Raw genomic sequence first — 22,258 nt, forward strand, 5'->3', positions numbered from 1 at the left:
GCCCAACTATGCTGACTTTTGCTTTTGAGAACCCTATGCTGTGTGATTCTTTGTAGGTGAAGTGGACTATAAGGAGATTGGGGACTGTGTTCATGTCAGTGGATACAGCTCAACAGATCTGTGCCTGCCTGCCCTGGACTATTTGAGGAAATGCTCACAGGTGCATAAGATTTCTAGTCAGAAATGATTAACACATGCTGGATGCTGGATCTGGGTCTACAAAAAAAACAACAACAGCAACATTAAGTTTGGTGCTTATTAAGTGTTACTTTGTATTTGCAGCTGCTTGCTAAAATCTATAAGATGCCGTCCAAGCCAGTGTTCCTGGGAGCGCGGCTGGCCAGCCTCCCGATGAGAGCTCAGGAGAGGTCTGTGAGCAGTGAGGATGGCATGGACTGTGTTTTAGCAGAGTTTGACGATGACACAGGTGATTTGTTCATTTTCTTTTTTGAGGTATTCTTTGCACAAACTATACGGGTTGAGCTAAAGTATATGGTGGAGTGACTGGGGTTCCATTGAGTGGCAAAAAGACTGAATGGCAGCATTGATTTTCAGCGTGAATGCTGCAACAGAACACCAAAACCGCATCTGAAACGAGAAAGAGCTTTGTGTTTGACTCTACAAATAGATTTGACAAGAAATCTGAGGTATAGTTTTTTACAGACTGCTGAACGCTAAAGAGAAGGAAAAGGATCACTTCAATTTAAAGAAACAAATGGACTCCAGGCAGCGAAACACGGATTTGCATTTATCATTTTATGTTAATATCTTGACTTTTGCGGTAAAATCATACCCTAATATATTGTTATATATAATTTTGACAACTCATCAATTAAATATTTATAATCTTGTATTCTGCATAACTGGATTTTTAAATAAACACTGACAAAAACTATTAAAATTTTCAAGCTAGACGATATGTATGTGACCCTGGACCACAAAACCATAAGGGTCAATTTTTCGAAATTGAGATTTATACATCATCTGAAAGCTGAACAAATAATCTTTCCATTGATGTATGGTTTGTTAGGATAGGACAATATTTGGCTGAGATACAACTATCTGGAATCCGAGAGTGCACAATGATCTAAATATTGAGAAAAGCGCCTTTAAAGTTGTCCAAATGAAGTTCTTAGCAATGTATATTTCTAATCAAAAATTAAGTTTTGATATATTTACAGTAGGATATGTACAAAATATCTTCATGGAACATGATATTTAATTAATATGCTAATGATTTTTGGCATAAAAGAAAAATCAATAATTTTGACCCATACAATGTATTTTTGGCTATTGCTACAAATATACCTGTGCTACTTATGGCTGCTTTTGTGGTCCAGGGTCACATATACCATTGATATAAGTGATCTTCACCCAGATTTAGACCAACCTATTTTGTATTTACAAAATGCGTTCACAGGCAAATTTGCTTTATGGATTTCCCCGGCGTCGAATCAGGTACACATAAATGTCAGGAAACACGATTCCTGCCATTATCAATATCCATGGACCACTGCATCTTTGGTAAATTGTATGGAACACTATATTGAGTCCAGCAACCTTTAGTTTAAAGTGATTATCATTTGTTATACTTGCGTTTTCGCAGCTTCCTTATTAAATCCAGTCATGCAACAGCTCTTTTGCCATTCAGTCCAGCTGAGGGGCCGTGTTCCGGCGGGAAAGTGACATCAGTGCACACCCTCTATAGGTTTACAGATAAAAAAAAAAAACGTTCTTATTGGTGCGCAGTGGTGATGGGTTTTGCATGTGTGCAGGTCTGATACAGGTGTGGATTCTTCTGTTGGAGCAGCTGACAGCAGCCGTGTCAAACTGTCCTCGCCAGCATCAGCCACCTACACTTGAGCTGCTGTTTGAACTTCTGCGTGAAGTCACCAAGATACCAGGTCAGACGCCTGTGATTAACACTACTCTCAATCATACTGCTGTGGATGCTAAAGCAAACCCACAAAGCTCTGGCTTGATATGTTGTTTCTTCCTCTTCCATAGGGCCTGGCTTTGCCATTTTCTCTGTCATCCAGCTGCTTCTTCCTGTCATGTCACTATGGCTACAGCGAAGCCACGGTGACCACTCATATTGGGACATTGCTGCGGCAAACTTCAAGCATGCCATCGGACTGTCCTGTGAACTGGTGGTGGAACATATTCACAGCTTCATCCATTCAGGTCAAACTAACAAATTAGTAATTATATTTCATAATATCGCATCTTGTTTATTGCAGTGCACATTGACTACTGATCTAAGCAGTCAGTCACAACATGTTTGAATCTTACAAACAGAATGGATCTGGATCGTCACTCAAATTAAAAGGAAAAAACAAGAAATTATTATTTTGTAACACTTTATTTTGATAGTCCACTTTAGATATTCTACTAACAGTAAGTAACTTTTCAACTACATGTCAACTAGCAGTCATTATAGTATTAGTAGACTGTCTGCTTAATATCTTCTAACACTTTATTTTGATGGGTCCACAACATACAACATACTGAGTATTAGAAACGTTGCAAGTATGTGTCAACTTATTCTGCTAACCCTAAACCTACCCTACTGAGAGTTAGTAGACATGTAGCTGCAGATTAATGAGAATTAGTTGACATGTAGTTACAAAGTTACTTATAGTTAGTAGAATGTCTAAAGTCGACTTCATTTTGCTCGCGTCGACTAATCCATAAAACACATTTTTAGACTATTTTCCAAGGCTGCATGATATATTAAACCCATTTAAAATCATAATTAAGCATAATTGTGAATTCACAAACGCTATGATTTAATTAAATAATTATATGCGATGCAGTTCACACAGTATATGCTCTTTCATTATGTACATGCGTGTAGTTAAGTTTGTGCGTCTCACAGCGGCTCTGTTCACAGTAGCTCCACAGAAACTGTTATCATTTACATGTGTGGAGCATCTCAAACTCATCGCTGCATGTTGTTGTGAGTTTGGGTCTATTATAACATTAATCTGGGAACTAAATAAAAATAAATAAAATAAAAGCTCAAACACTCACTCTGAGTTTACACGGTTTGATTTCCACATATTAATTTAATTACAGCGGCTATAGCATTTCTGTCCTAAAGAAATGACCAAATATTAAAGATTAAGTGTTTGTTTGAATTAAATGGTGCTTGGTCAATATTAAACAGTAATGTATAAAATAATCATCAGGCCGTCGGCGCCTCCTGCAGGCCTTTGTTGTGATGCGTAATCTACATTAGCTCTTGTTTATAATACATTATGTATTTTAACAGTTTTGTTCAATAAAATCAAATGATTTCTTGCTTTTACTTTATTTGAGCTAATTATTATTGCATCATTGCTATTATATATGTACATTTTAAAAGCTATTGTTCACTAAATCCAGTTTTATTACCAGAAAAAAAAAATATATATTATAATTATAGGGCCCTATGAAATCCGTTTTATTTCCAAATTCAGTTCTTTACATTTTATTAATCAAAAAGCCTGTCTAATTAATTGAGTTTTACAGGTTTATCTGTACCCAATTCTGTTTTCCATTATTTTCTGGATTCCATTTGAATTGTTCCATTAAATTTTAATAATAAAAAGCATCTCCAATTAATTAATTTTATATATAAAAAAATAATTTTTCAGAGATGCTGCACATTTACATTTTTCACCTAAATAAATTCTGGTAAATACTCCTTTAAAAATAGTTTTTTGATGATAATGTTATTATTATTAGACTAGAACAGGTGGATATGATGTCATTCTCACACTATAATACTGAACTGATTTCAGTGATTTGGACTGAGAGATGGACACCTGCTTCTTGTACTCTGTGTTGCACTTTACTTTTGCTTTAAAAAAGGATTTCATAGAAATTTAGATTTCATTTGGTTTAATAAAATATTTGAAAGTAAAATTATAGATTTTTTTTTTATTTTTTTTTGCAGGAAATTAATCGTTTAGATTAACAGATTAATCGAAATAAAAATAGTCGTTAGTGGCAGCCCTAGAATATTTGTTGCATTGTGACTTTTTTAACAGCATTAACGACACTGCACCTAACAATAATATGTACAAATAGAATATTTATTAGATTCATGAAAAACCAGGGTTGTTATCATTTAACTAAAAACAAAACTAAAACCATAGTAACCATTTGGTAACTTCAGATAAAAAAATAAAAAATATATAAAAACTTTTTATTTTTATTTTATAAAAACTTTTTATTTCAGCTAGTTTTGAACAACTTTTTCATTTTTTTTTTTTTTTTTTAAAGTTAAACTTGGAAGTATTAAAATAACTAAAACTAATCGCAATAAAAAGCTATGTAGACATAAAAAAAAACCTAATAGAAAAGGGGGAAAACGCAACAAAATTACTGAACAGCAAATATAAAAAACATCATATTTCTTCCTTTTTATGATTTCTGGTCTCACATTGACAGCTTGACAGGTTTCATTAGATTCAGCTCACTAATACCTGATGTGTACTATATGTTCTATGATATTTAATACAGATCTATATATATATATATATATATATATATTAGTGCTGTCAAACGATTAATCGCATCCAAAATAAACGCTTTTGTCTACAGAATTTGTGTGTGTTGTGTATATTTATTATGCATATATAAATACACACACATACAGCATATATTTTAAAAAATATTTACGTGTGTGTGTATATATATCTTCTAAGCTGTGTCAGAACCAGATGTAAATACCTGGAAATAAAAGCCAGCATGTAAATATAAATATATATATGAAATATAAATTGTATGATTTATTTATTTTGCAGATATTGGCTGTGAGAGTCTGATTAACCTGATGCTGAAAGATCTATTCAAACTCCTGGTGTCCTGTGTGGCAGAACCAGCCGAGACCATCTCCAGAGTGGGCTGCTCCTGTATTAGGTGTGTGAGTGTGTGTGTGTGTGAGTGTGAGAGTTCTAAAACATACTGAACTGCCAACATAGACAGCATATTAGGGACCTTAAGCAACAGCTGCTATGGGACAGCAATGGCGTTCTGGCATTCTATTGGACACGTGCGACTTTGATCGCTACTTTGTGAGGTTGGACTGTCAGCATTAGGGGTGTGACGAGACACTTATCCCACGAGACTGGGTTCACGAGAACGAGACGAGATTTTTAGACTTTTTTTTTTTTTTTTTTAATCTTCAATAATGACATGTATATAGGGAAAAATAGTCTTTTATTCAACTGAAAAACAAAATGCAAAAAAAAACTGTAGGTGCATTTTGTAATCAACTTGTACTTTATGAAATTAAACTTCTATTTTAATGAATTATATATAGTAATAAACAACATGTAACCTCGAGCTGCACGATTCTGGATAAATTGAGAATCACAATTTTTTAAAAATAAATTGCAGATCACGATTCTGGAAAAAAAAATAATAATAGAAAACTAAACAAAATAACGTAATTTACTAGTGGTTCTGACAAAATGTTCATTGCTCAATTCTTTTAAAAATATACATTAATTTGAATAATAAAAAAAAAATCAGTGTCTCAGTTCATAAAGACTTCACTATTTGAATCTCCTGAATGAATGATTCAATGTCAAATCAATAAGTGTTTATACCAAACTATAAACTTTTATCCCAGTAGGCCTACTTCTGTTATTTAAATGTCTGTAACACACATAAATGATGTGTGGTTGAAAAGACTGTTTGTGTTGCGCTTTCTGGATCAGCAGCAGCATGAATGCAGATTTGAATGCGTTTAAGACTCTTACGATGTGAAACGGGTGTTAGTTGTTAGTGTGAGCAGAGCGTGTTTTGTCGCCACCCATATGACGGCATTCACATCGGAAGCGTGATGATGGCCGACCCTCTCTGGCTGTGTCCAAATTCAGGGTCTGCATCCTTCGGAGTAGGGATGTAACGGTATGAAAATTTCTCATCACGATTATAGTGACCAAAATTATCACGGTTATCAGTATTATCACGGTATTGTTAAAATGTGCTGGAGATGTTCAAAAAGTACCAATACATAAATCACTTCACCAAGTTTCATACTTAAAAATCAACAAACAGCAAATAAAATGACTTTTTGTTTGCATAATCACTAAAACAATAACATTACCAATGAGGTCTGGATTTTAAATGACAATTTGACTGACACCAGTTTAATAGCATGTTCAAATAAATAATGTAAATGTTCAAATAAAGCTTTGAAAAAGTTTAACATAAAGGTAGACCACACATTTCAGCCTTTAAAGAAAAGGGTTAAATTAAAATGATAATTAATAAATGATTATATGTATTTTATCTGCTCCATAAATAATTTTATATAGCATATCTGAATTGTTTAAATGTACATAAGTTTGTTTTTCATCAACCGGTTAAAATTTACAGCAGGTCATGCAAATTTGGTCAATTTTTTGGCCAGACAGAAACTGCACACAGACCGAATGTAAATAAGTGTCTGTAAATCCACTCTCTGGCAGCAGGTGGCGCTTTATACGGAAAAGCTGAATTACAGCTGATTCCTGTGAACTCCGCGAACACTTCCTTTAGGTATTACATGGAGCAAAGATGAGAACAAAATGCCATCAAATCGTTTCTGAAGACAGTCCGAACCTTCAGAGGTACATTCATATAATTAATTCATTGATATATTAATTTGTATAATTCCCTTAGCACTCTTTTAAAACCTCCCAGCTTTTCCGCCCTATTTTCACTCAGAACGAAACTACTGTGCTGCTGTGCGCACGTGAGACTGTTACTGAAAACTCTGCTTTATGCCGGACAGTATTTATTTATCGCGAGTTGTTTAAATCACGGTAATCGAATACAGTTTTAATGATAATTAAAATATGAAACGGTAATACTAACCGCGGGGAATTTTATCATGATTTATCGTCAAACCGGTAATCGTTACATCCCTACTTCGGAGTACTCATTTGAAGGATGTTACGTCACAGCGCCGCGACGAAGGCTGTCCAAATTCGTAGGATCCTTCAAATGCGGCCCACAAATACGTCCTCCTTTTCCCCGAATTGGAAGGATGGGTGTGGTGGATCCTTTCCCGTCCTACCTATCCCATAATTCTTTTCGGCAGAGCGTAATGGCGGACGAAGCGAGCGGTAGCGGAGTGGGAGAGGAGTTTCTCTGACAAAACAAGCTAAAGTTTATGCTTCGGCTCAATGAATTTGTAGGAGAAATTAGTAGAATACTTAAAAACAAATAAAAATAGGCTATAATGGCTTACCTGGATGTGACTGTCTTGTAGTCTGATATAAAAAACTCTCCGACAACGAGCAAAGAAAGTATTTAATTTATTTAATTGCTTTATTTCTTCCAAAATAATTAAAATGAGGAGAATAACTCTTTGTTTGTCCATTTTCCCGCTTCTTGCTTGGCGCTGTCACGGTTGCTAGGCGACAGGATATGAGCAACGGGTAAGGGAGGGAACTGAAAGAAGGGTAGGCTGTCCAAATTCACAAACACCGACTTCCGGGTTTTGCGGACGTCGGAGGATCCCTCCTCCTTCAACCGGGTAGGAAGGATCCTAAGGAGGATGCAGACACTGAATTTGGACACAGCCTCTGAGTCGTTAACATGGGCAGCGACACGATCCACTGACACTCGCGATGTTAAACAGTCTGATCTCACGAGATCTTGTGCCACGAGATCTTGTCATATCCCTAGTCAGCATACATGTTATGTTTTGTGGTAATTGTCTCTGTATATCGTTTAATGCCAAAATCAACCCTTCTCTATTATAAAATGACTTTTTTTTTTTGTACTTGTTAAATGATTAAATGATGCACTACACCATCCCCTTTATTTGTGAAGAATGCAGTCTGCGTGATGCAGAGTGTTCCAGATCCATCATTTAGAAATCAGAATCAGAAAGAGCTTTATTGCCAAGTGTGTTCACACACACTCTCTTGGTGTTAGGAGCTTCCGGTACAGAAAGTACAAACATAGTGCAGGCATGCATAAAGTTAAGGTAATAAAACACTAATATTAAAGAGAATATACAAAAAATTATAAATAACAGTAATAATAAAAATATACAGAAAAAGGAAAAATGTCCAGACAGAGCTGTGAATGTGCATATATATATATATATATATATATACCGAAGAAGGTTTATGTTAGATTTAGATGTGTATAGATAGTAGACAGCGTGAGGTTTATTTAAATAAAAATAAAGATTGAGTAGTGACTATCATTATGTATCTCAGGTGATTACCAGGTTATTTTCAAGATGATAAATCATTGAAAAAGACTTGAAGTTATGCTGCAAAATATGATTAGATTACTTTTTGTATGCCTCCAGTATAGTAGCAGTAGATATATTAAGTTCTGATTTGTTATTTTTGATTTCCAGGTATGTTCTGGTAACAGCAGGGCCTGTTTTCACTGAGGAGATGTGGCGGTTAGCATGCTGTGCCCTGCAGGATGCTTTCTCGGCTACTCTGGAGCCTGTGAAGGTGACTATCAGAACATTTACTGAAGTTGCGTCTCCACTGTCCAAAAATCTTGCATGAGCCTTGACAAAAAGCTTTGTTCTTTTGTAAGCAGGGTCAGCGCAAAGTCATTTTTGCAGCCATTACTAACTCAGAAAATCAGCAAATTCTTTAATAAAGTCTGTGTGGTGCCCTGGTGGCCTGTATACAGTAGCCAGTACAAACATCACAGGGGATTTATCAATAACACGTGTTTCTCTAGATAATGTTATACACAGCACCATAACTTCAAACGAGTTATACTTAAAGCCTGCCCTCTGAGAAATACTGAGAATATTGCTATAAATTGTAGCAACACCTCCCCCTTTACCTTTTGGACGGGGCTCATTTTTATAGCAGTAATCTTGGGGGGTAGTCTCATTTAAAGTAATGTATTAATCTGGTTTTACCCACTTGTCATAGCACTTGCATATCTCTTTTGCTCTCTCATATGCTCTTTTGTTGATTTTGATTGCTTCCGTTGTCCTCATTTGTAAGTCGCTTTGAATAAAAGCGTTTGCTAAATGATTAAATGTAAATGTAATACTGTCATCATGGCATAGTATTAAATGTAATTGTCAGGGACATAATTTTTGTTTCACTGTAATTCCAAATTTAGGACATGTACAGTACTTTTATAGCATCTTTCGGTGGAATCCCCAAATCCCCCAGACTGGGTTTCAGACGTCTAAAGCTCAATTAGCCACATGTTGCACTGGCAGAACCTCCCGATGCACATGGCCCAGTGTCTAACAAGCGTACAAGAGTCACTGATACGATGTGCACGGCATACCTAGCAGAACTAACTGCTAACCACTAACCAGTTCATCTTTCATTGACCAAATTATAAGTGAAAAATAAGAAATGTCCATAGAAAGACATATTAACAGAGTTCTAAGATTCCGCATTGGCTTTTTAGACGTCTAGACTTTGCGAGCACCCTGAGGTCACACAAGCTGTTTCTAAGCTGATGATGAAAATGAAAAACAAGACTGAGGGAAAATCATGCCTCTGTACAGCTTTTGAAAACCACATTCCAGCTACATTGGTTTGAACAGGGAAGTCGTGGCCTAATGGTTAGAGAGTCGGACTCGTAATCCAAAGGTTGCGGGTTCGAGTCTCGGGCCGGCAGGGATTGTAGGTGGGGGGAGTGAATGTACAGCGCTCTCTCCACCCTCAATACCACGACTGAGGTGCCCTTGAGCAAGGCACCGAACCCCCAACTGCTCCCCGGGCGCTGCAGCATGGCTGCCCACTGCTCCGGGTGTGTGTGTGTGTGTGTGTGCATTTGTTCACTACTCACTGCTGTGTGTGTGCACTTGGATGGGTTAAACGCAGAGCACCAATTTCGAGTATGGGTCACCATACTTGACAATACGTCACGAAAAGACGAAAAAACAAAAAAAAAAACAGGAAAGTTATTTGTCACATATTTTTACATATGCTATGCAAACATTTATTTGCAACAATAGATTGAATGAAACTTCATGCTTAGGATGTTTGCAGCCACATGTGGTCTTTGCTTTCTCAACTAATATTGAGGACGTAATCTTCTTTAAGGATTAGTGTTGTGCTACTTTATGGAAAGAAGCAAAATGGTGCTACTATCAGCCATATGAATACACATGTATAAAGATGCCTTGTAAACCTGATGCTTTGTGATTGATCAAAGACTTTTTCATTGACTCTTTAGTAGGATAGAGTGAATATATACTAATACTTTAGATACAAAACCGAGCAGTCATGAAGATTGCAGTGAATTTAATGTAATTTTTATTCAGCAATTAAGTTTCCTAAAGACTGTGCTAGTAATATGTTGTTTGCTTCCAAAGCAACATTGCTTCAATCAATAGAATTGGCCCCTGGACCGGATCTGTCTGCCTGACCGATGCCAGATGGAGAGAATGTTTTGCATTTGTTTGGTGCTGCAGATGGCACAAAAATGATAGGCTTTTAAGCAGTGAAAGTGCTCCTAAAGAGAGGGGGTTGATTCATTTCTAGAAATCAGTTCATTTAAGTTGTAAACACTGTTAATGTGCTTGGCTGCAATATCTTTGTGGTTGAAATGATGATTCAGCTAATGGATCAAACTATTTGCATTTTAAGCCTTATCAAAACATATATATATATATTTTTATTGAATACTGGCTGAAAAATACTGTGGTATTCTTTTCTTTTTAAAAAAAAAAGCTATATCATCCAACCCTACATGAGAGTGCCATATACTGTCAAGTATCTGGTGTACAGAATGAAACTGAGGCTGCATTTATTAGATTTTTCAGAAAATTCTTTTTATAGAATTTTTATAGAATCTTTTTACTTTCACTTATGCATAAATTCTGCTAACTTGCTGATGATCTTTTTTTCTGTTGTGTAACTGTGCTTGAACTACATCAACATTTCCTATAGCAGCAGAGTACTGATAGATGCAACAGCTTTATTCATGCATGTACTTATAGCTTAATGTATGTTCTGTTCTGTACTACATGAGACCTGTTCTTAATTGGTAGAGAATGAATGTAAACCAGTGCAAGCTTTGATTCACAGTTTAATCTAAAAAGTGTGACCAAAAAATATATCTGTTATTGTTTTCTACATACCTTCTCTGTCCTCTGGTAGAATCTGCTAGCTTGTTTCCGGAGTGGTTCGGACAGTTTCACTGGAGATGCATGTGAAGTGAAAGTTGCAGCCCCCTCACACTCCCCTTCAGCCGAGGCGGAGTATATGAGGATCCGGGCCATGGCTCAACAGGTACTTGCACAACTCACGTCATTTACAACTGTAAACTGACCCAGACATCTTGTACCAACTTATGCTGCTAGAACATATTGATGTTTAGAATCCTAGCTAGGATATGTCCGGGAAAAAGAGGAAGTATTATCACCCTAATGTGATCAGCCCCCATTACCAAACATAAAACTCCAATGTGATCTGAATCAGACAATGTGAAGAGATGAGAGGCTTCCTGTTTCCCTTTTTTGCCATAAATGTATTGCCTTGCCATGGCAAGTTCAAGATATCAATAATCTATTTGCAATTTAGCATCTTTAATTTCTTGACATAAATTTGACCAGGTTTGGTGTCTATTGTATGGATTCCTGGGAGTATTGAAAATGTCACTGTCTGCACTTTTCACAAAATCATGGATTTTCATCAAAATTCATGTGCTGTCTTTTGCCAGGGTCCCACATTCAGTGCTTTTGAAAATTAGAGTCACTACTGTAAATGAGAATATTGGGAATTTTTAATATGGTAATAAGCAGTGCTAAAAGTTAGTCACCACAATGACAGTGCAAAAAAAAAAATGTTCCTGATAATAGGCCATTTTCTTATAGCCAAATGTTAAATTATTTATTGAGCACTGGAGTAGCTGGTGTTTTATAATTAAAGCAGTTATTCACATTACACCATGTGCTAAGGGAATTTCAGGAACTACAATCCCAAAGATATCATTATATTTTCAGGTTTGTGATGAGACCAAAGATTAAAAATGTAATCTGCCATTGGAAAAAAAATAGTGGTTGAATACTAGACTGAACTATTGAGAGGAAGCATATGTCGGTTATAGCTCATGGTAAAAACACTGTAATGCACAGCCTCACGTGGTGTGGTGTATTGCTTTAAACCTCTACTGTGTGTATAATTCATTGATTATAATGGAGTGTATTTTTTCTTCCAGGTCTTCATGTTAGATACACAGTGCTCCCCTAAAACTCCGAGCAACAAGGAAGGTTTTGAGCACGCTCAGTCCTGTGTGCTGATTATTGAGCTTCCCGCCGACCAGCACGCCAATGGTCAAGCTCAAAAGAGGTATGGTGATGTTTTAAACTTAGCCTGCTGATATGTGCTATTTTTAATATTGCTTTATTTATTATAATGTGATACAGGGCCGTAGGAAAGTTTAGTGGTTGATCGTTATGGCTTTCAGTGAGTGATTCATAAAATGACATTTATCCGTAGACTTGATATTAAAGAGTACCTATTATGCCCCTTTTTACAAGATGTAGTATTGGTCTTGGGTGTCCCCAGAATGTGTCTGTGAAGTACAGCCCAAAATACCTAACAGATCATCACACCAATGTCATTTTTGGGGTGTGTCTAAAAAAAGAGCTGTTTTGGAGTGTAAATGCAAATGAGCTGCATATTCCTGCCCCGTCTCCAGAAGAGGACGTCGCGTATACGTCTCTCTGCATTACATATCTACAGCAATAAACAGATGCAACATAACTGAGAGCGAGAGAACCGGTGTTCAGCCGTACATATGGGAAGACAAATGCACTGAAATTGGGACAAAACAGCGCAATGTTACAGAGCTCGCGCTGACCTGTCATCGGCGCAGATCAATGGACCAAGCCACGCTACCAAACGAATCTCGCGCTACAAACGGCACGAACTAATCTCACAAGCACGGCGCTGATCGGTTAAAAAATACTCCATGTACGCACACAAATATGGTTAAAGCGCTATAATGACATGACATTCACAATGGAGTCTGGTGATACACGTATTTAGGTAGATTTTGAGGCGCATTACCTTGAAAAATTATAGTAATCCACAGCGTCCTCAGCAGCTCCGATGTTGGGAGAAAATGAAGACTCTTATGTTCAGTCTTGCATCCAAACACAGAGCACCCGGATTGCTTGCGAGACATTGTTGGCGTTACAGCTGCTCGAGCGCAGAGAAAATGGAGGACAGCTTACAACCGCTGAGGGCGGAAACTATAGCAATGCAGGACTGTCAATCAACCCCCATGGCCCGGCCCTCCGAAATGTGACGTCACACTGTGAGAGAATCAAAACGGCAGGCCTAGTGAGACTGACTTGGTTTAAAGGGTATTTAAAAAATGAGGAGTGGGTGGATTTTTATCATTGTAGGGTGGTTGTGTTCACACACTGCCAACACACATTTATGTCCAAACACCATGTAAAAGTGGATTTTGCATAATAGGTGCCCTTAAAGGAACAAAATTTTATAACCTGCAATTTAAAGGGTTACTCCACCCCAAAATAAAAATGTTGTCATTAATCATTTACCCCCATGTCATTCCAAACCCGTAAAAGCTTGGTTCGTCTTCGGAACACAATTTAAGATATTTTGGATGAAAACCACAGGCTTGTGACTGTCCCACTGACTGCCAAGTAAATGACACTGACGTCATTTTTGACGATGTCTTTCATACTAGGGCTGTGCAATTAATCGAATTCGATTATCATGCGCATCTCGTCAGTAAAGCCGGTTCAGTGATTGCCAGTAAACCGGCTTTACTGACGAGATGCGCATGATACAATGTAAAATATGGTGCCGCTGATGGCAGCTATTGTGCGTTGTTCTCCAGTGTTTGTACTATTTTTGTTTGTTTTTCCTGTTTTTTGTTTTTCAAATACGATCAGTCTTACCAGGGATGACCTGCTGAAAACTTCGGCAGAACGCATCACAATCTTTTACCGGATTTTGATTTTTTTCGGACGTTTTGCTGGACATTGTAGTTGGCGGAGCCGTAGCTCTGGTCAAACGCTACAGGAGGCGAAGGCGGGGGAAGCGAGCTGGAGCGCTCGTGAAGCTCAGACAGCGTGGATTTCGAACAGTGTTGCCTAGCATCCATCTGGCGAATCTCCGCTCTCTATCCAACAAAACGGACAAACTCCTTCTGCTCTCCCGGACAAACAAGGATTTTTCTAACTCTGCTGCTCTGTGTTTCACGGAAACCTAGATAAATGGTGGCATACCGGACATTGCGATTCATCTGCCTAATTTCACGCTGATCAGAGCAGATCGCGACGCAGAATCAACGGGGAAATCGCGCGGCGGCGGGACGTGCTTTTACATCAATGAGAGGAGGTGTACAGATGTAACTGTGTTGAAGATGTGCTGTTCAGATCTAGAAACGCTCTTCATTAACTGCAAGCCGTTCTATTCGCCGCGGGAGTTCTGCTCGTTCATTCTGGTGAGTGTCTACATTCCACCGCAAGCGCACGTGAGCACAGCTTTACAGAAACTCTCTGATCTGATCACAGAGAGTGAGCAACAACACCCGGACTCTGTTTTAGTCATTCTCGGGGACTTTAATAAAGCAAATCTCTCCCGCGAACTGCCAAAATACAGACAGCACATCACATGTCCCACCAGAGACAGTAATATATTGGATCACTGTTACACAACAATAAAGGACGCATATCACTCGGTTCCACGAGCAGCTTTAGGACTCTCTGATCACTGTTTAGTTAATCTTATTCCGACCTACAGGCAGAAACTTAAATCTGCAAAGCCTGTATTAAGATCTGTTAAAAGATGGACTAATGAAACTTACAATCCTGTTTCTCTCTCGCTGATTGGTCTGTTTTTGAAGCCGCTGCCACCGATCTGGACGAGCTCACAGAGACTGTAACATCTTATATCAGTTTTTGTGAGGATATGTGCATTCCTAACAGGACTCATCTAATCTACAACAATGACAAACCATGGTTCACTGCAAAACTCAGACAGCTCCGTCAGGCCAAAGAAGATGCTTACAGAAAGGGGGGTAAAGTCTTGTACAAACAGGCCAAATACACACTGGAAAAGGAGATCAGAGTGGCAAAGAGGAATTATTCTGCCAAGCTAAGGAAAAAATTATCTTCCAGTGATCCTGCTTCAGTGTGGAAAGGAATGAAGGATATCACCAGTTACAAGACACCATCCCCCAGCACTCTAGGAATCAAAAACTAGCAGACGATTTGAACAAGTTTTATTGTCGTTTTGAAAAAACACCCCACACCCGCCCTGAACACCTCTCCACACAACCATTAACGGCTCCAGCAACCCTCCTCTCCCCCACACCTACAATTCAAATCAGCAAAGAAGATGTGTGCCAGGTCTTCAGAAAGCACAAAAGAAGGAAAGCACCAGGCCCAGACGGTGTCACCAGCCTGTCTGAAATCCTGTGCTGACCAGCTGGCCCCCATCTTCTCACAGATCTTCAACAGATCACTGGAGCTGTGTGAAGTCCCCTCATGCTTCAAACGCTCCACCATCATCCCCGTCCCAAAGAAACCCAAAATTACTGGACTTAATGACTACAGACCTGTGGCTCTAACGTCTGTAGCCATGAAGTCATTTGAAAGACTGGTTTTGGCTTATCTGAAGGACATCACTGGTCCCTTACTGGACCCCCTGCAGTTTGCCTACAGAGCAAAGAGTCTGTGGATGATTCAGTCAACATGGGACTGCACTTCATCCTGAAGGATCTGGACAGACCAGGGACTTATGTGAGGAGCCTGTTTGTGGACTTCAGCTCCGCTTTTAACACCATTATCACGGACACCCTTCAGAATAAACTAACCCAGCTCTCCGTCCCACCTCCGTCTGTCAGTGGATCAACAGCTTCCTGACAGACAAGCAGCAGTTAGTAAAGCTTGGTAAATTCACATCCGGCACTCGTACCATCAGCACTGGAGCTCCTCAGGGCTGCGTACTCTCCCCACTGCTCTTCTCCCTCTACACCAACGACTGCACCTCTAAAGTCCCCTCGGTCAAGCTCCTGAAGTTTGCAGATGACACTACACTGATCAGCCTCATCCAGGACCAGTTGAGTCTGCTTACAGACAGGAGGTTAAGGAGCTGGCTGTCTGGTGCAGTCTTAATACGCTCAAAACTGTGGAGTTGTTAATGGACTTCAGGAGAAACCCCCCTGCTCTCCCCCCACTCACCATCATGAACAGCACTGTGACTGCAGTGGAGTCATTCAGATTCCTGGGCACCACCATCTCTCAGGACCTGAAGTGGGATATTCACATAGACTCCATTGTCAGGAAGGCCCAGCAGAGGTTGTACTTTCTTCGCCAGCTAAGGAAGTTCAATCTGCAACAGGAGCTGCTGAAACAGTTCTACTCCGCCATCATTGAATCCATCCTCTGCATTTCAATAACTGTCTGGTTCAGCTCAGCTACCAAATCTGACCTCAGAAGACTACGGAGGGTAGTCCGGACTGCTGAGCGAATCATTGGTACAACCCTCCCCACTCTCCAAGAACTGTACTCATCCAGAGTGAGCAAAAGGGCTGGTAAAATCAATCTGGACTCCTCACATCCAGCACACTCCCTCTTTGAACTGTTACGTCTGGTCGACGCTACAGAGCTCTGAGCACCAGAACGACCAGACACAGGAACAGTTTCTTCCCTCAGGCAATCCATCTCATGAACACTCAACAATAAACGTGGAAAACATTAATAATACATTATCCATTCACTACACTCACTTATTCTATTTTTATTTTCTCATTTCTATTTTGCACATACTTGACCTATACATAGTTGTCTATATTATATATTGTGTTTTTGCTGCTTCGTACATTGCCTATTTGGATATTTGTATCTTATTATTATCTGTGTCCTGTCCTGTTGCGGTCTTTCTGTTGCACTTTGGAGCTTTTGTCACTACAACAAAGTCCTTGTATGTGTAAACATACTTGGCCAATAAAGCTCATTCTGATTCTGATGATAATCGAATTCGATTTAATTGCACAGCCCTATTTCATACTTTTCTGGGCCTTGACAGTCACAAACCTCCTTGTTTTCACCCAAAATATCTAAAATTGTGTTCCGAAGATGAACCAAGCTTTTACGGGTTTGGAACGACATGGGGGTAAGTGATTTAATGACAAAAGTTTCATTTTGGGGTGGAGTAACCCTTTAAAATGTAAGGTAAAATAAAAGTTAAATTAGGATTCAAATTTAAATGTTGTTTTAATTATAAAGTAACCAGTGCTTGTATGTTTTCTTATTCTCCTTTTCATGCTGTGCTTGACACAGAAAAATTGGGTAAGGCCACTAGAAACAGAATCTGCATGCCTTACTGTTATTCAGATTTAATGTAATATTTCAAACTTTTCAAGTGGCCTGTTACTTACAGAACCAGGTCGTACGCTGCATGGCACTGCATTTGTTTGTTTGATTTTGATTGCTTTTTTTAATGTAGTAATTCAAAATGTGTAGAGCATGGAATAGAAAGTTCATATACTGTAGATGATCATCTTAATGATGTTATCGGTCTTACATATATTCCTACTACTGATGTTCCTGAGCAAAGCGCTATCCGTAATGAATCTGTTTAAATCAAATTGAATGGATCAGAGTGCTGTTATATTCTCTGTTCTGTCACTGTGCAGGATTCCCTTCAGGACTCTGGTGGTAAGTTTACTGTCCCATCAAGTGCTCCTGCAGAACCTGTATGACATCCTTCTAGAGGAGTTTGTGAAAGCTTCTGGGAGCTCAGAGAGTAAAATCCCCATGGCAGTCTCGGAGCCGAAACCCGCAGGCTTTCTCCGCTACATCTCAATGCAGAACCTGGCCATCATCTTTGACCTGCTGCTGGACTCATACCGCACAGCGCGGGAATTTGACACCCGTCCAGGACTCAAGTATCTCCTCATGAAGGTGTCAGGGGTGTGTGGAGCTGCTAACTTATACCGTCAGTCTGCCATGAGCTTCAATATCTACTTTCAGGTACATTTACAGTACAATTTTTCCTCAGATATACAGTTGTGGTCAGAATTATTGAAACCCTTGGTAAATATGATCAAAGAAGACTGTGAAAATTAACCTGCTTTGTTAATCCTTTTGATCTTTTATTTAAAAAATTCACAAAAAGCTAACCTTTCATTGGATAATAAGAATTTAAAATGGGGGGAAATATCATTATGAAATAAATGTTTTTCTCAAACACACGTTGGACACAATTATTGCACCCCTAGAAATTCTTAAGAGTAAAATATCTCTGAAGTATACTCCCATTCATATTCACAATTTTGAGCACTCTAGGGTGATTATGAACATGAAATTATCCAGCCATGGCTTCCTGTTTCACAGAAATATAAATAGGAGGGAAAACAAAGCCCAAATTCCCTTAATCATCCATCACAATGAGAAAAAACAAAGAATATATTTCTGATGTGCAGCAAAAGATAATTGAGCTTCACACATTAGTGAAGTGGCTTTAAGAAAAGAGCTAGAGCAGTGAAAATCCCCATTTCCACCATCAGGGCAATAATTAAGAATTTCCAATCAACAGAAAATGTAATGAAACTGCCTGGAAGAGGACGTGTGTCTATATCGTCCTAATGCACGGTGAGAAGGAGCGTTTGAGTGGCTAAAGACTCTTCAAGGATCACAGCTGGAGAATTGCAGAAAATAGTTGAGTCTCGGGGTCAGAAAACCTTAAAAAAAAATTGTCAAACAGCCCCTACATCACCACATGTTGTTTGGGAGGGTTTCAAGAAAAATTCTCCTAGCTCATCCAAAAACAATCTCCAGCATATTCAGTTATCAGACAGGACTGGCACTTCAAATGGGACTGGCTTCTATGGTCAGATGAAACTAAAAAATTAGCTTTTTAGCAGCAAACACTCAAGATGGGTTTTGGTGAACACAGGGATAAAAAGTACCCCATGTGTACAATGAAATATACTGCTGTATTTGTGATGTTGTGGACCTATATTTCTGCTGGAGGTCCTGGACATCTTGTTCAGACACATGGCATCATGGATTCTATCAAATACCAACAGATAAAAAATCAATAAGTGACTGATTCTATCAGAAATCTTATAATGGGCCATGTTTGGATCTTCCAACCGTACAATAATCCAAACACAAACCTCAAAAACAACACAAAAATGGGTCACTGAGCACAAAACCAAACTTTTGCTGGCCATTCCAGTCCTCTGACCTGAACCCTATAGAAAATGAGTGAGGTGAACTGAAGAGAAGAAGCACCAACATGGAGCTGTGAATCTGAAGGATCTGGAGTGATTCTGGATGAAGGAATGGTCTCTGATCTCTTGTCAGGTGTTCTCTAACCTCATCAGGCATTATAGGAGAAGATTTAGAGCTGTTAAACTGGCAAATGGAGGTTTCAAAAAGTATTGAATAAAAAGGTGCCAATAATTGTGTCCAACGTGTGTTTGAGAAAAACATTTATTTCATAATGATATTTCCCCCCATTTTAAATTCTTATTATCCAATGAAAGGTTAGCTTTTTGTGAATTTTTTAAATAAAAGATCAAAAGGATTAACAAAGCAGGTTAATTTTCACAGTCTTCTTTGATCATATTTACCAAGGGTTTCAATAATTCTGACCACAACTGTAAATATATCAATTAAATCAACACCCAAACAAACAATTTTGTGAATTTTTGCTATTTGTCTGTTCGGTGTATGCGCTGAAACAATTATGTTTGTACATAGTCCTGGATGTGTAAATAGGGAAAAAACAATGGATCGGACCATTCAGACCTAGCAACACAACACTGTTGTAGCCAATTAGCAATAGGAGCCATTTACATTCATGATAGGGAAGAGAGTGAGTGAGCAAGCGGTAGATTTGTAGAAAGAGAGGTGGCTGAGACATGAGGAAAAGAACAGAGAAATATCACTGGAAGAAGAAGGGTTACAATCAGCCAAGAGCTAGGACCCATGTCAATATTGGAAAAGTTTTCCCAATATTGAACCAAGATATGGTAGTGTTGTAATGTTAGCTGTAGTAACAGGACTGATTGATCCATGCTTGCGTGGGCTGTCTGTGCCAGCTGTTAGTCATTGCTGATACTAGAAATCAAATACGCAGGCAGTGTTTCTCAGATATTGCTTACTGCACCTTCAAGGAATTGAATAATTAATTATAGATTGTATAGTAATAATTCCCAACATCCTATTCAAAACACTGTTCTTGACCTGACTTCAGTGTATTTTCATCTTCATTTCATCTAGGGGCGAGACCATGCGTTATAGTACACAGTAAACTCTTTTGAAGTATAAGAAACAAAAGTTAAATATGTTTATTAAAAAAAAAAAAAACTGGTGAGATAAAATAACACAATGTATTCAATATTTCACACCATGTAAAGCTGGTGAACACAATAACTTTAAATAACACGCAAGGATCAGACTGTGCTGATATTTAAAACAACAGCTTGTGTGACATTGTTTAATTAACTGTTATATAAAATCAATGAATTAAGACACACAATATTGCCAGTTTTGCCAATTAAAATAGTTCCAGATGTATCTGTTGTAAATTGTCATCAGTATGAATGCCTACCAGATTTTCTCTCAATAATTAAAGGTCAAAACAAATATAAGCTAACAATAAACAATACTTTTTAAATATTTGTTAATCTTGGTTAATGTTAATTCCTCTCATACAGTACATTTTCAATAAATTTTCAACAATCATTAAGATTAAGGTTTTTAAAAGTCACTTAGGCTCATTTATTTGATCAAAAATACAGTAAAAAATAGTGATAGTGTGAAATATTAGTACAAGTTAAAATGAACTGTTTGTAAATAAAATGCTGAATTTTCAACAGCCAGAACTAAAGTTCTCAGTGTCACGTGATCCTTCAGAAATCATTCTAATATGTTGATTTGGTGGGAACATCTATGATCAATGCTGATTTAAAAAAAGTTTGTGCTGCTGTATATTTTTGTGGAAATAAATGCTGTTCTTTTAAATTTTCTATTCATCAAAGAATCCTGAAGAAATGTCACAGTTTCCACAAAAATATCAGCAGCAAGTTTTCAGCATTCATAATAATAAATGTCTGTTGCTGCTGCTGTTGACATGCATAACTGTGGCCTAACTGTGTTTTGTAATTTGTGTTAAAGTAAGAATTTGTAAATGAATTTGAATTGCTTGCCATTTGCATTACGGATACTCAATATGGTTTCCTGTACGCTATTCAGGCTTTGCTGTGTGCAATGCTGACAAACCAGGAGAACATCACTGTGGATCAAGTCAAGAAGATCCTGAGTGAGGAAGAGGAGGGCGGCTCTGACTCTTCACAGCAGTGCTCCTCCGAGGATGAAGATATCTTCGAGGAGATGGCCCAAGTGAGTCCTCCACGCGCACGCGAGAAGCGTCAATGGCACACTCGCATCCCGTCGTTGAGCACGCAGCCTGGCAGCAGCATGGACTGGGCATGGCTGGTCAAACGTCTGCACAAACTCTGCATGGACTTGTGCAACAACTACATTCAGATGCACCTGGACCTGGAGAGTATTGTGGGAGAACAGCCCACCCACCGGGCCGACCCGCTCTTTTTCTTGCCACTTTTTAATTCTGAGACCTCCACACCGTCTCCTGGGGGCCTGTCAGGCCACGGAATGCCCTCCGAGGACAGCTTCCGCCTCCACCTTGACGAGACGCCCTCAGAGGAGGTCCACAGCCCTGGTGGGTTGGGAGCAACCCTCCCCCAGCTGAGAGGAGACAGGAGGGACGGGGGGCGTAAGAAGGAATGGTGGGAGAGTGCGGGAAACAAGCTGTACACCATCGCCACCGACAAGACCATCACCAAGCTCATGATAGAGTACAAGAAACGCAAGCAGCAGCACAATCACACCACATTTGCCAAAGATGTGAAGGCGGGAGAGAAGAGGGGCGAGACGGTGACCCTGCGTGGCCCGGACTCCCCAGGGCCCCAGAGGCCTCAGCAGCTGGTAGAGCAGGGGCCCATGCGTCACTCCTTCAGCGCGGGGCCCGAGCTGCTGCGGCAAGAGAAGAGATCTCGATCAGGATCCACAGCCAGTTCCCACAGCATCTCACTCAGAGACTCTGAGGCACAGATACAGGTAAGACAGGACAGAAACAACGTACAACTAGCAAAATCACACGAACAAGCATATCAGCTGTCAACATGTTAACGCGGGTGAATAATTTGAAAGTTATTAATGCACTTACCATTGTTGGCATTAAAGGGGTCATAAACTGCCTTTGTTTTTTATTTTGTACTGTTTTCTGAGGTCCACTTATAA

The 22,258-nt window shown here is 38.9% G+C and overlaps 1 protein-coding gene across 1 annotated transcript in view; it reads left to right on the forward strand.

Annotated features, from left to right (window-relative positions):
- Positions 1–22,258, forward strand: part of LOC306884571 (brefeldin A-inhibited guanine nucleotide-exchange protein 3-like) — a 61,632-nt gene that overhangs the window by 33,065 nt on the left and 6,309 nt on the right. The window contains exons 25-34 of the mRNA XM_079440535.1: positions 57–160; positions 283–427; positions 1,776–1,904; positions 2,008–2,184; positions 4,794–4,908; positions 8,360–8,462; positions 11,097–11,228; positions 12,157–12,287; positions 17,620–17,956; positions 21,191–22,075. Of these exons, the coding sequence (XP_079296661.1) occupies positions 57–160; positions 283–427; positions 1,776–1,904; positions 2,008–2,184; positions 4,794–4,908; positions 8,360–8,462; positions 11,097–11,228; positions 12,157–12,287; positions 17,620–17,956; positions 21,191–22,075 (2,258 nt within the window). The remainder of the gene's footprint in view (positions 1–56; positions 161–282; positions 428–1,775; positions 1,905–2,007; positions 2,185–4,793; positions 4,909–8,359; positions 8,463–11,096; positions 11,229–12,156; positions 12,288–17,619; positions 17,957–21,190; positions 22,076–22,258) is intronic.

Source organism: Barbus barbus (genome assembly GCF_936440315.1).
Source record: "Barbus barbus genome assembly, chromosome: 18".
NCBI classification, from domain to species: domain Eukaryota; kingdom Metazoa; phylum Chordata; class Actinopteri; order Cypriniformes; family Cyprinidae; genus Barbus; species Barbus barbus.